This window comes from Colletotrichum phormii (genome assembly GCF_030913505.1).
Source record: "Colletotrichum phormii strain CBS 102054 chromosome Unknown BDP81scaffold_8, whole genome shotgun sequence".
Taxonomy (NCBI): Eukaryota; Fungi; Ascomycota; class Sordariomycetes; order Glomerellales; family Glomerellaceae; genus Colletotrichum; species Colletotrichum phormii.
Window position 1 is genome coordinate 1508868 of NW_026851450.1, and position 11710 is coordinate 1520577.

The window sequence follows — 11710 nt, forward strand, 5'->3', positions numbered from 1 at the left end:
CAGTAGAAAGGGAGGGACATTATGGTAGCGGGCACTCGGCCTTTTATGGAGGATATACCACTTTTCTACATACGATTATGACTTGGGTATGGGTTACAGGCTTGAGCCAATCTAGATGACATTTATTTGCAATCATACCCCGTACATTATTCCCCGTGTGTATAGTGTTTCAAATTCCCATGATGGTTGTGAGCTGCCTTTTCCGGCGCCAACATTTCTGAAAATACACCTGTCACGCACTCGGCTGCTAACGTCATCTGCCAGCAACTCACGAGAACAATAAAACAGGCTTGTGACGGGACGCAAAACGGGAACATTCAAATGGTTGAAACGATAATGTATTCGCATTGAGCCTTGTTCAAAGGTCTCGATCAGAATGCGTACTACTTGAGACAGTCCGGCCCCATTGGCTTAGGTCGATGCACCGAAACTAGATAGCCTCCCCCCTTACTCTCTCCTCCGATGAGCAAGCTTTCAAATAGCATCCTCATGTGTAGCCCTACCTTCCTAGAAGTTTGGGTGTAAATATCAAAATAGTGTCTCCAAGGACCCCAAACGCCGCCTCCCAATTTTTCAAGTGCTCATGTCGACATCAACCGTGTCTTACAACTCAAATGTGTGAGACCAAACAGAGCTTTTAGATGACCGTCCCAGATTCATAAAAGAAATATGCATGCCCGCCCTCAAACCATGGCGAAGGAAAACTTGGTACATTGTTTACTGGCCTCTGCCAAAGCGAATGTCAAAGTCCTTGAGCACGCTCATGATACTCGCTGCCTCGACCTCGATGGGCAGACGAGAGGGCGACGGCAGCGTCTGGCCCGGCTTCGGCGCGGCGCGAAGCTTGGGAAGCCAAGAGCCAATGTCGTCGGCTGCCTTTTCAAAGTTGCGGTGGCTGGAGAGGGTCTGGTAGGCTTCGGCGCAGCTCAGGCTCAAGCCGAGGCGTCCCTTTGCCGGGAGACGTGGCGGCGGCGCGGACTCGGACTTGCAGCATCCGCCTCCGGCACCGGCACCGCCGCAGCACCCACCGCCTCCGGAGCTGTTTCCTCCGCTTCGCTCAAAGTTGGCGGACAGGGCGCGGCAGAAGAGACCCGACTTGGGGTCAGCAAGACACTGGGCGCAGGATCCGGGGCCCTTGGGGCCGCAGCCGCGGGAGACGGGAGCGACGGGCTGGACGGTCTGGGGACGGGGGCGGAGCTTGACGGCGCCGTCGGCGTCGATCTCCATGGGCATGGGGGGAGGGACGGCATCGTTCTCTGAGGGAGGGGGAGTCTGAACCTGCTGGGAATAGGCGGGAGGAGGTCCGTAAGGGGTAGTGGCGGGCGGGCCGAGCGACATGGAAGTGTCGGCGCAGAGGCAGTAGCTTCCGTCCTTACAAAACCCACACGAGTCCTTGAAGGCCACGGAAGGGAGCTGGGGCTGAGGCTGCACGATGGCGAGGTTCGCCTGCTGTTGCTGCTGCTGCACCTGTTGCACCTGCTGCACGGGTGCCTTCTTGGAGAACATGGCGGTGAAGTCAATCTCCGTCTCCTCCGCGGGTGGAGTGGGCTCGACACGGGCACGCTTCTCGGTGGACGTCGGCGCCGAGGGCGAGTGGCTCCTCTTTAGGTCCGAGATGATGGCGCTTTTGATAGTGTCTTCAAGGCACTGGCATCGACCTCCGAGAGTGCAGCCGCCACATCCTGTGACGGTATCGGCAAGAATTTCGTTGGCGCAAGAGCAGCCTTCAGGGCCGCATGACCCGCATCCAAACGGGGCAGGCGAGTCTTCCATGTGGGTTGAGTCTTGGGGGGAGACGATCTGTGAGATGGAAAAGGGCTGGTTTGAGTAGCCAGCCGATGGGGTGGGGGGGGGATGCTCGTGGTGAGCGATTTGGGAGCCTCGGCGTTGGGGAGATGGCAGACGCCTCGGGGCCGCGGCCTGCTGCTCATTCCAACGTCTCTTCTGGCTTTCGAGTTCAGACTCGGCCTTGACGCGGTCCTTTCTCTCGCGATCCAACATGTTTTCGAGCACGAGGCACCGGGATTTGAAAGATTGCAGCTCCATCTCGAGACCGTGGACCTTGTCCTTGAGGTCTTTTTCGACCTTTTCGTGACCATCACGGATTTCGTCGAGCTGCTCCTCGAGCTCGCCAACTCTGGCGGCCCTACGCTCGCGGAATGCCCTCTGGGCGGCACGGTTCTGGGCCTTGCGCTTGGTGGGTGGCGTATCGGTAGCAGGCTTGCGGCCGGGCTTCGGCCTGGGAGGGATGACCCATTCCTTGGTGGTCATGGACATCTTGGGCGCCTCGGTGACGGGCGGGGGACTGATTACGGAGGCCATGGACATTTTGTTCACGACCTGAGGCGGCCTGGCTGAGATGGGTTGTTGTGCAGCGTTCTGTCTGATGGCAGGTAGTTGGTGCGGGGCGTGGGAGGCATTTGTCGGTCCGCTCGGATTTGGTGTGGGAGCACCGCCGGGTGTGCTCGCGGCAGGCGATGCTGCGGAAATGGGCGTCGAGACGACCGAGTTGGAGCGAGATGCGGCAGAATAAACGCTTCGGGCGTCGGTTGCGGGAGGTGAGGCGACGGGAGAAAAGGTCGACGACGAGTGTTGCTGCTGCGACGTCTGGTTGTGGGAGGAGGGAGAGGCGGCGGATGAGGAGGGAACAGTGGTGGAAACACCCGAGGCGGCCATCATGGTGGAAGAGACGAACGAGCAGGGTTCCGCAGGCGGGGTCCGTTATGGCCGCTCATTCGCTGGCGGGTGGTGGGATATCGCCGCTGACAGCTGGTCGACGGTTGGCGGGGGTGTAGGTTGCAGATGTTTTGCCAGCTGGTAAATCCGAGGGTGCGGTTCGGCGTAGAGCTGGTGACGCTCGGCTCTTAAGATCTGATAAGAAAAAAGGATGAAAAAAGGTGGTGCGATGGAAGCGCTAATGATGTGTTGTGGAAGACCGGGTGGTTTTGTGTACGGAGTTTGGTGGTTGGTATTTGGCCTCTCTTTTGGAGTGGTTTTTTTTTTTTCTCGCTCGTCTTTTATTGTGATGATGATTGATTGACCTTTTGTTCGGAGGAGCAATCGGTGCTGTACAAGTTGATATGATGCTCCTGTTTGGCGATCTGGGCTGATGCCGAGCAGAATCGAGCAGATACCCCTACAGCAAAATGCACACAGCTGATAGGTCTGTTTGGGCTGTTATGCAGACGAGCGTGGTGGTGCGCGTTTTGCCGAGTGGGTGACAGGCACCTATCCGGAAGACAATGTCGGCAACGGGGTGAGTTGTCGCTACAGTGTTGTAATTGCTGGTGTAAGTGATTTCGAGGATTAAAGGCAGAAAAGTCTTGAGATCAGTTTGTGTAAGTGAGAGAGTCGGTGTTGAAGAGTTGAAGAAATCTTTGGTTTGCGGGATTGTTCCTCTTTCTTCCGACACTTCGGAGGATGGTGGGGAGGAGGGAGGGGATTGGAGGGACAGCGCGGACTAAACAGTGGAGGGGGGGAGAGGGGGAGGGCGACATTCAAAAAGGAATTTTTGATCTGATTGATAAGATTATCTTGCTCGCAAGGCCCACCCCCACCAGGGCCTACGCTAGTCTTTTTTTTTTCTGTCTGTTTTTTCCACCGGGCACAGCCTGTCTAAGGTACGTCGTCTTCTCTCACTCACTCGGTCGGTCTCATTGCCTCACTCAATCCACTCACCACTGTGTACTCCGTACCCATCTCACTCACGCACTTGGTACCGAGCGATCACTCGGAAAATGACCCTGACTTCCACACAGTGAAAGCACTGCTCTCACTCTCACTCTCACTCCATCGCTCACCCTCAGTACGGATGGATACACTCACACACCAGGCCACACTGGGTGGAATCGTTCGATGGCTGGCTCCTGTGGCTTTCCGGCTTCCAGCTCCATTCCTGCCCTGCGATCTCGGACCTTGTTTCTTAATCTTGGCTAAGCGGAACACGCTATGAATGCTACCATGTAGGGACTTTCAGGGCTACACAGCCCGACTTCTCCCACGGATCACCGCCCTGATTGACCGCGCGATCCACCCTCAATGGGCTTTGATCCCCTTGATGGCTGAGTTTCCATGTCGTAACACCCATCCATGGACCATGACCTTATGGATGATGGAGAATCCCAGCCTTCTCACGCACTCTCTTCCGTCACCACCAGTTCTCTGAGTCTGTGCCTCTTACTCTGTATCCGTACTTTGTGTGGATAGTCGACGATGCGTGGATGCCAAGCTTCACCACATCCCGACTCAGGGTCGGCCGATGTCGCTGCCCTTGCCCACCGGGCGAGTGCATGATGTGTGTGACCAGTGATGACCGTGGGATAAAGTTGCATCTAATTACCCAGAGGTCTATGTTACCTTACAGTAAAGGCCTGGCAGTCCGTCAACAAATGAGAGCGAGTCTTTGTCCGATGACTTGCTCGTATGCCGAGACGTCCGTGGTCCTACTCTAAATCTACCTTTCCAGTAATAAGGGGTGAGTAAACAACCGTAAAGACAGAAACCAGCGGGTGAATCAATTTGACACATAGTTTGATGAGGCTTTTCGGCAGTGTCTATTGTCTAAAAACCAACGAGTCAGGATCACCGAGGTGTAAACGCGCTTTGCACAATTGCTCTATGATATGGCATAAATCAATGGCTGAGCACAAGATCTGTATCCGCCCAGTGAGCAAGATGCTCGGAGAAAGGTACCTGATAATCGGGGATTTATGACTCAATGGAACCTGCTTCGGGTGTCACCGCCAGTCGTCCAATGGCCTTGGAGCAGTTCATCCGGGCGATCAAGAGGTACTTGATAAGATGTCACCACCCTCCATCGCCTCCAGCTCCAATCCGTATTACGGTTTTACACGACCGAGCGTGCATGCCTTCATCCCACACACACCTCGTGTTGCCGTCTGTCATTGGGCCATTTGATCTTTGACCAAATTTACCCCCCAGCCGCCGCTTCCTTTCTGCAGGCTCACATGAGACGCTCATTTTTCTCAGTCCTCTTTGGAAGTTTGGGTGAATCGCTTGAAACGTCTGCTTTCGGGATCGTCTAAACCCAGTCTCCAGTGCTGTACGGATACTATCGACGAGCCAACCACCAAGTGACCCAACACTTCTCTCGCCGTGACTGTGCGTAAACAGATCGGCCCTTCATCCCACATAGCTTGATCCCAGGTGGAGGCCCCGGGTGTGGGAGAGTGGGAGCCACGCGAGAAAGCAGAGCAAAATTTACGTACATCGTGGAGTGCTCACAACGAAGTAGGTACTACGATGCTACCTTACTGGATCCGTTCCTCTATGGCACTTTGCTGTGGTACCTACCTCGCATCTCACGAGGTTTGACGGCGGCAATTGTCGGCGCACTAATCACACAAACTGTCTTTGCCTGACAGGCTGGCCCAAGGGTGGCTCCGAGAACGCTTTGGCTTCACAAGGGACCCCCTTCTTGCGAGGCAAAGCCAACCGCCGTCGGGCACTTTGGCCTCCGCATGTTTGGCCGGATATCTTCAAGCCAGATGTGGCCGGCTCTTCATAACGGTAGACGGGCGTGATGTAGCCGCTTACTTGAGATGATTGGCTCTTTTTTTTTCCCCCATCCATCTAGCTCTGCATTGATGAATGCGTCTTTGGCGATGACTTTACTGATTTCTCTCGCCAATGACCGCATCAGAGATGACGATGTGCGGTCATGGTCGTAAGAGCCGAGCAGATTGATCGCCGCATCGTCACTGCCAGCGACATGGCAGGGTTTGGAATTATCCAATCCTAGCTCTGACTCCAAATCTCCAACCAACTCTCCTCCGTGACCCTCTCTCACAAAATCCTCACTCACAAGTGGCTGAACTGATTGAGTAGCCACTTGAGATGTTTGAAGGTTGCGCAACCGTGTCCACATGCGCTGAAAGCTGTGGGAATCCAGCGGGGGCTACTTTGTGGGCTCACGCACAGTCTACACCTCCAATTCCCACAGTGATCCCCGCGAAACCCCAATCTGTGGACCTCTGAGAAAGCTGCATTAAGCTATCCGTACCTATCCAACTCCATCCCGTCCAAATCGGCCAACAGCTGCAATTCAAACCATCCACCTACGTGCCACCTCTCGAAGGCAAAGCTCCCAACAATTCCCGATCCCGGTCTTTCTAGCTTCGAGATAGCTACCTTGCCTGAAATTGACGTCCCTGCTCCGAGCTCCAACATCTTTGCGCCGAACCTCAACCACCGAGCCACCGCCGCCCTCGTCTCTGAAAGGCCGAAAGCAACAACCAACCTAACCAAAAGCAACCGGGCAAAACCACACAACAAAAACCATGGCCAATCTCGGCATCCAATCGCCAACACGGCAACAACCCGCCCTCCACCTCCCCTCCTCCTCCTCCTCCGTCGCCTCCGGCACCGGTTCCGGCTACGAAGACGACGACGCCCCGCTCCCCTTCCCCGCCGCCCTCCCCCGATCCGACTTCCTCGCCCCCAACTTCCACCCGGCAAACTACCTCTCCGCCCTCCCGCACCGGCACCAGACCCTCGACGACCTCAAAGCCGAGCTCCGCGACCGCAGCGCCGCCATCAGTGCCGAGCTGCTGGAGCTCGTGAACGGGAACTATACTGCGTTTTTGTCTCTTGGCAACGAGCTGCGCGGCGGCGATGAGAGGGTTGAGAATGTGCGTGTTGCTATGCTTGGGTTCCGCAGGGCCGTGGAGGAGATTAAGGGCAAAGTGAGGACGCGCGGGGAGGAGGTTCAGGGGTTGAGTGGGGAGTTGAGGGAGGTGAGGAGGGGGATTGAGGTTGGGAGGAAGATGCTTGAGTTGGATGAGCGGGTGTCTTCGCTTGAAGAGCGGCTTGCGCTTGCGAGTTTGCCGGGGAAGAGGAAGACTGGTGACGGTGGGGAAGAGGAGGAGGATGATGATGATTGGGATGCGGATGATAGCGAAGAGTCTGATGAGGAAGAGGATGATGATGTGGGCGGGCTGGTGGGCAGCAGCCCTGCGAAGCTGGCAGGCTTCGCGCAAGACTTCTGTATCGTCGAAGCTCTGGCCGACGCGGTTGGACGGGATGCCCAGTTTGTGGTCAAGGCAGAGGCTCGGATGGTGAGGTGTCGGAACACGATCCTTCTCGACCTCGGCACGGCGATGAAGGAAGCACGGAAGGCGGGTAAGAAGGGCCAGGCGAGGACGGTCAAGTACTTGGGTTTGTACGGGCTGCTTGATGCGCAGGCGGAGGCGATCAGGACTCTCAAGAGCAGTTGAGTCGGGTTGCAGCACACGACGAACAGAAAACAAAAGGCCAGCTGTCACATAGTAGCGATGCATATGATACCCAAATCTCCAACATGTTCTAGAGCGCTATGCCACTTTGATACACGTGTAATAAAAACACCTATGATACAATTCATCTAAACATCCGCCCCTTTTTCTTTTCTTCTCCTCTCTCCCCCTTTTCTCATCTGGATTTTGTACATTTTTACATGACGTTGGACAGGTGGGCCGGCGTGACCTCCTCATCTGTAGAGTCAAAGTTTCCGTTCAAGCTGAAGCCCGGAGCCTGGGAAGAGCTCAGCACAACCTCGTGAACCTCCTTGTGCGTCTCGAGCTCCGCGAGGTCAGACTTGATGCTAGCCACAAACGCTTTGACGTTGGCAGACAACATCTTGGGCGTGAAACCGAGCTGTCCAATAGCCATGCGGATGACACCGGTACGCTCGCGGTAGTTGTCGGCGCCCATCGTCTCACGGATGGAGCTGGCAATGTTGTCGGTGATGGTCTTCATGCGACGGTTGGGCATGAGACCCTTGGGACCGAGGATACGGCCCAACGCCGCCTTGTTGAGCGCCGCCTCGCTGTCGGTGTGGCAGATGAGCCGGTTGAAGACAATGTTGTCGTTCTTGATGGCCTCGAAGACGGACTCCTGGCCCGCGACGATGGCGCCGGCTTGCAGGGCCTGCTGCGCGATGGGGCTTCCTTCGGGGCAGATTACACCGACGCGGATGTCGGATTTGACGGGGTTGGGGAGGCGGATGCGGTTCTTGACGACGGCGCCGTTTCGGGGCGTCTTGAGGTGGACGTGGATCTCGTACTTGATGGACTGGGGAGGGCGGCCGACTTCGAATGCGCGGAGGTAGCTAGTTAAAGGTCAGTTGAGATCGCACATGGATTTCCTCGTACAGATTATACATACCGCATAGCATCGCAGAGAGAGAATTGAGGGCAGTTCTTGACGTTGTAGGTCTTGAAGTCCTTGGAGAGCTTCTTTTTCTTCTTGTCCGTCTTCTTGTTACCCCCCTGGTAGCTCGCGCATCGTGTCTGCTGGGCGACGGAAGGGATGAGGAACCGCGGTATCGTGGAGGCTGTCGGTCTTGCTGAAGCTGCGAGGCTGAGCCGGGCCATTGAGGCCATGCATTGGTTCGTTGACGCCATCACGGGGCTTTGGGTATATGTGATCTTTTTCTGGAGTTGCAACACCAGAGCTGGCCCTCGGGTCGTCTCGCGTGCGAAGCTCTGGCCAAAGAATGCAGAAAAAATGATGTGGCCTCATGGTTCAGGCAAGACGTTTCTATCTTATCACTATCTTATCGAGCTGGGGCCCAGGCAAGGTACGTATCTACCTTAGGTAGGACCGGTCCGGTCCCGGTGTACAGGTACGTACACTTTGCCTCGAAACACACCACTGTCACCAGAGCTTGACCTTGGACGAAGAGTCATAACTATTGCCATCAGTTGAAAAGTTCTGCAAAATTTTCAGAAGAAGTGTATATAGCTTGAGAATCAACCGAATATTTTGCCCAAGTACAATTATTGCGTAGTGATTGAAAAAGACACCAGATGTATTACCAAGAACGACTTACAGCACGCCGCAAGCAACTCCCTCGCTGTGCCACCAATCAGACCCTCCTGTTCCTGTCCCGGCCGAGTGCTCTCGGTGAGTGCGCCGTCATGTTACCCCTCCATGATTTTTAACCCCACCACGAAATATCAGCCACTCCAAACATTTGACTCACGAGACACCAGGACCGTCCTGACCGCCGAATCCCTCCGATAGTTTCATCGCCTCAATTGGACCAAACACCGCCATCATGAAGGCCGAGGAGCTCCAGACCCTCCCCACCGCCCTGGCCGGCGACTTCAAGTCGATCGAGCCTCACCTCCGCGCCCTCGACAAGCACTTGACGCTGCGCACCTTTGTCGAGGGCTACTCGCTGGGAGAGACCGAGACCAAGATCTGGCAGACCCTGAAGCTGAACAAGGTCGCCATGGGTTTCATTCGCAAGGGAACTATGGCCAACCTCACTCGTTGGTGCGTCATTCGTGTCCCTAACTTCAATCATTGTCCATTCGACGCTAACTCGCGTTGCTAGGTTCACCTTTGTCGAAGTCACCTACCCCGAGATCCAGGCTGAGACGAACGCTGTCGATGCGGAGCGCAAGGCCAAGGTCGTGGCCGCCAGCAAGAAGGGTGCTAGCTACTCTCTTGCTCTCCAGAACGCCGAGGCTGGAGTTGTCACCAGATTCCTTCCCGAGCCTTCGTTAGTACTCCTAAACACCACTTATCGAGACCATCCCCTAATCATGTAACAGAGGATACCTTCACATCGGTCACGCCAAGGCCGCCCTTCTCAGCGACTACTTCGCCCACGAGGCTTACAAGGGCAAGCTTCTGCTGCGTCTCGACGACACCAACCCCGCCAAGGAGAGCGAGGAGTTCCAGGATGCCATTGTTGAGGACCTGAAGATGATGGGCATCACCCCCGACTCTCTTTCCTACACCTCCGACTACTTCGACTACCTATACGAGACTTGCATCCGCCTAATAAAGGAGGGCCACGCCTACGCCGACGACACCGAGCAGGAGACGATGCGCAACGAGCGAACCGACGGAATCGAGTCCAAGTGCCGCAACCGCTCCGTCGAGGAGAACCTGCGCATCTTCGAGGCCATGAAGGAGGGCACCCCCGAGGGCTTGAACAACTGCATCCGCGCCAAGATCTCAGTCGACAACGTCAACAAGGCTCTGAGAGATCCCGTCATCTACCGTTGCAACGTTGAGAACAAGCACCACCGCACCGGCGACAAGTGGAAGATCTACCCCATGTACGATCTCGCCTGCCCCGTTGTCGACTCTCACGAGGGTGTCACCCATGCCCTGAGATCGACCGAGTACACTGACCGCAACCCCCTTTACCAATGGTTCATCGACACCCTGAAGCTGCGCCAGGTCTACATGCACGACTTCAGCCGTATCAACCTTGTCCGCACCTTCCTGTCCAAGAGAAAGCTCGCCGTGATCGTCAACCAGGGCACCGTTTGGGGTTGGGACGACCCCCGTATGCCCACCATCCGTGGTGTGCGCAGACGCGGTATGACCATCCCCGCCCTCCGCGAGTTCATCATCAAGCAGGGCCCTAGCAGAAACGTCGTCAACATGGACTGGGCGTCGTTCTGGAACATCAACAAGAAGGTCATTGACCCCATCGCCCCCCGCCACACTGCCATCCTGGAGAAGGACGCCGTCAAGGTCACCGTCACCGGCGCCGACGCCCCCGCCACCCCTCGCACCGAGGACAAGCCCAAGCACCCCAAGAACCCCGACGTTGGCACCAAGAAGGTCGTCTTCTCCAACGAGCTCATCCTCGACCAGGCCGACGTCAAGAGCTTCAAGAAGGACGAGGAGTTTACCCTCATGGGCTGGGGCAATGCCTTTGCCCGCGAGATCGGCGCCACCGACCCCATCACCGACCTCAGCGTCGAGCTCAACCTCAAGGGCGACTTCAAGACGACCGAGAAGAAGGTCACGTGGCTGTCGACGGCCGGCACCAAGCTCGTCAAGGCTGAGCTCTGGGACTTTGACTACCTCATCAACAAGGACAAGCTCGAGGAGGACGACGTGCTTGAGAAGGTGCTCAACCCCAACACGTCGAGCATGGAGACGGCGTTGTGCGATGCTGGCGTTGGTGAGCTGAAGAAGGACGATATTATTCAGCTCGAGAGACGGGGTTTCTACCGTGTGGACAAGGGTCTGGATGAGGGTGACGTGGTTGTTCTGTTCAACATTCCCACTGGCAAGGCCAAATAAGTTATTTCGCTGTTTCATTTGTAGGAAGATTCAGGCCATGAAAGACATGAAGAATTGAAGTATGAAGTAAAAGCTTGATCTGGCCATGTTGACTCTTGAAGCTGATAAGCGACACTTGCCGATCCATGTGCGCTCTCGGGACTAAAGAGACTCAACTTTTGTATGATGAGCAAAATAACCGAGATATCAATCATCTAAAGAAAGTATATTCATCTCACGAAAGAGCTATATGATGCCAGTTAAATATCGCTCCATGATTAGAAATAACAAGAGCAAGGAAGTACAAGAAAAATGCACAGTTTGCTAACATAAACAGCCATAGAGGATAGAATGAGATTTTGATACCGCAGCGTCTAATGTTGAACATGGATTCCAAGCTGTAGACCATCAACTCTCAGTCCTTCAGCAGAATATCTCAAGTACCTTAGGCACCACGGTTGTATGGACGGACTATCTGTACCCGAGAAACAAAAGTGCGCGTTTCCAGTATACCCCTGAGCGGTGAATGACGGGCATGGAAAGATGATCAGACCATTCGCCTTCATCAGCTAACTTTAACCCCAGACTTCCATCCCCGCGATTGAGGCGGCCTAGACCGGCCATCGTTCTCACCCCACTGAAAGTATGAGGCTTATCCGGCCAAAGGTGTTTTAAC

At 55.4% G+C, this 11710-nt stretch overlaps 4 protein-coding genes across 4 annotated transcripts; 2 read left to right on the forward strand and 2 right to left on the reverse strand.

Moving 5' to 3' along the window:
- Window positions 1-369: 369 nt before the first annotated feature.
- Window positions 370-2908, reverse strand: BDP81DRAFT_215124 (uncharacterized protein). The gene has a single exon (XM_060582702.1). It carries the CDS (start codon window positions 2677-2679, stop codon window positions 718-720), a length of 1962 nt encoding a protein of 653 aa, XP_060446510.1. The 5' UTR covers window positions 2680-2908; the 3' UTR covers window positions 370-717.
- A 3391-nt stretch (window positions 2909-6299) lies between these two features.
- Window positions 6300-7235, forward strand: BDP81DRAFT_460508 (oligomeric golgi complex component, COG2-domain-containing protein; the record flags this gene model as incomplete). The annotated part of the gene is made up of 1 exon (XM_060593663.1): window positions 6300-7235. One exon carries the CDS (start codon window positions 6300-6302, stop codon window positions 7233-7235), a length of 936 nt encoding a protein of 311 aa, XP_060446511.1.
- A 214-nt stretch (window positions 7236-7449) lies between these two features.
- Window positions 7450-8372, reverse strand: BDP81DRAFT_449003 (ribosomal protein L1p/L10e; the record flags this gene model as incomplete). The annotated part of the gene is made up of 2 exons (XM_060592356.1): window positions 7450-8107; window positions 8164-8372. 2 exons carry the CDS (start codon window positions 8370-8372, stop codon window positions 7450-7452), a joined length of 867 nt encoding a protein of 288 aa, XP_060446512.1.
- Window positions 8373-8831: 459 nt separating this feature from the next.
- On the forward strand, window positions 8832-11273 carry BDP81DRAFT_347424 (glutamyl-tRNA synthetase). Its single transcript, XM_060586141.1, has 4 exons — window positions 8832-8904; window positions 8994-9279; window positions 9341-9508; window positions 9561-11273. Exons 2-4 carry the CDS (start codon window positions 9059-9061, stop codon window positions 11053-11055), a joined length of 1884 nt encoding a protein of 627 aa, XP_060446513.1. The 5' UTR covers window positions 8832-8904; window positions 8994-9058; the 3' UTR covers window positions 11056-11273.
- The last annotated feature ends 437 nt before the right edge of the window (window positions 11274-11710 follow it).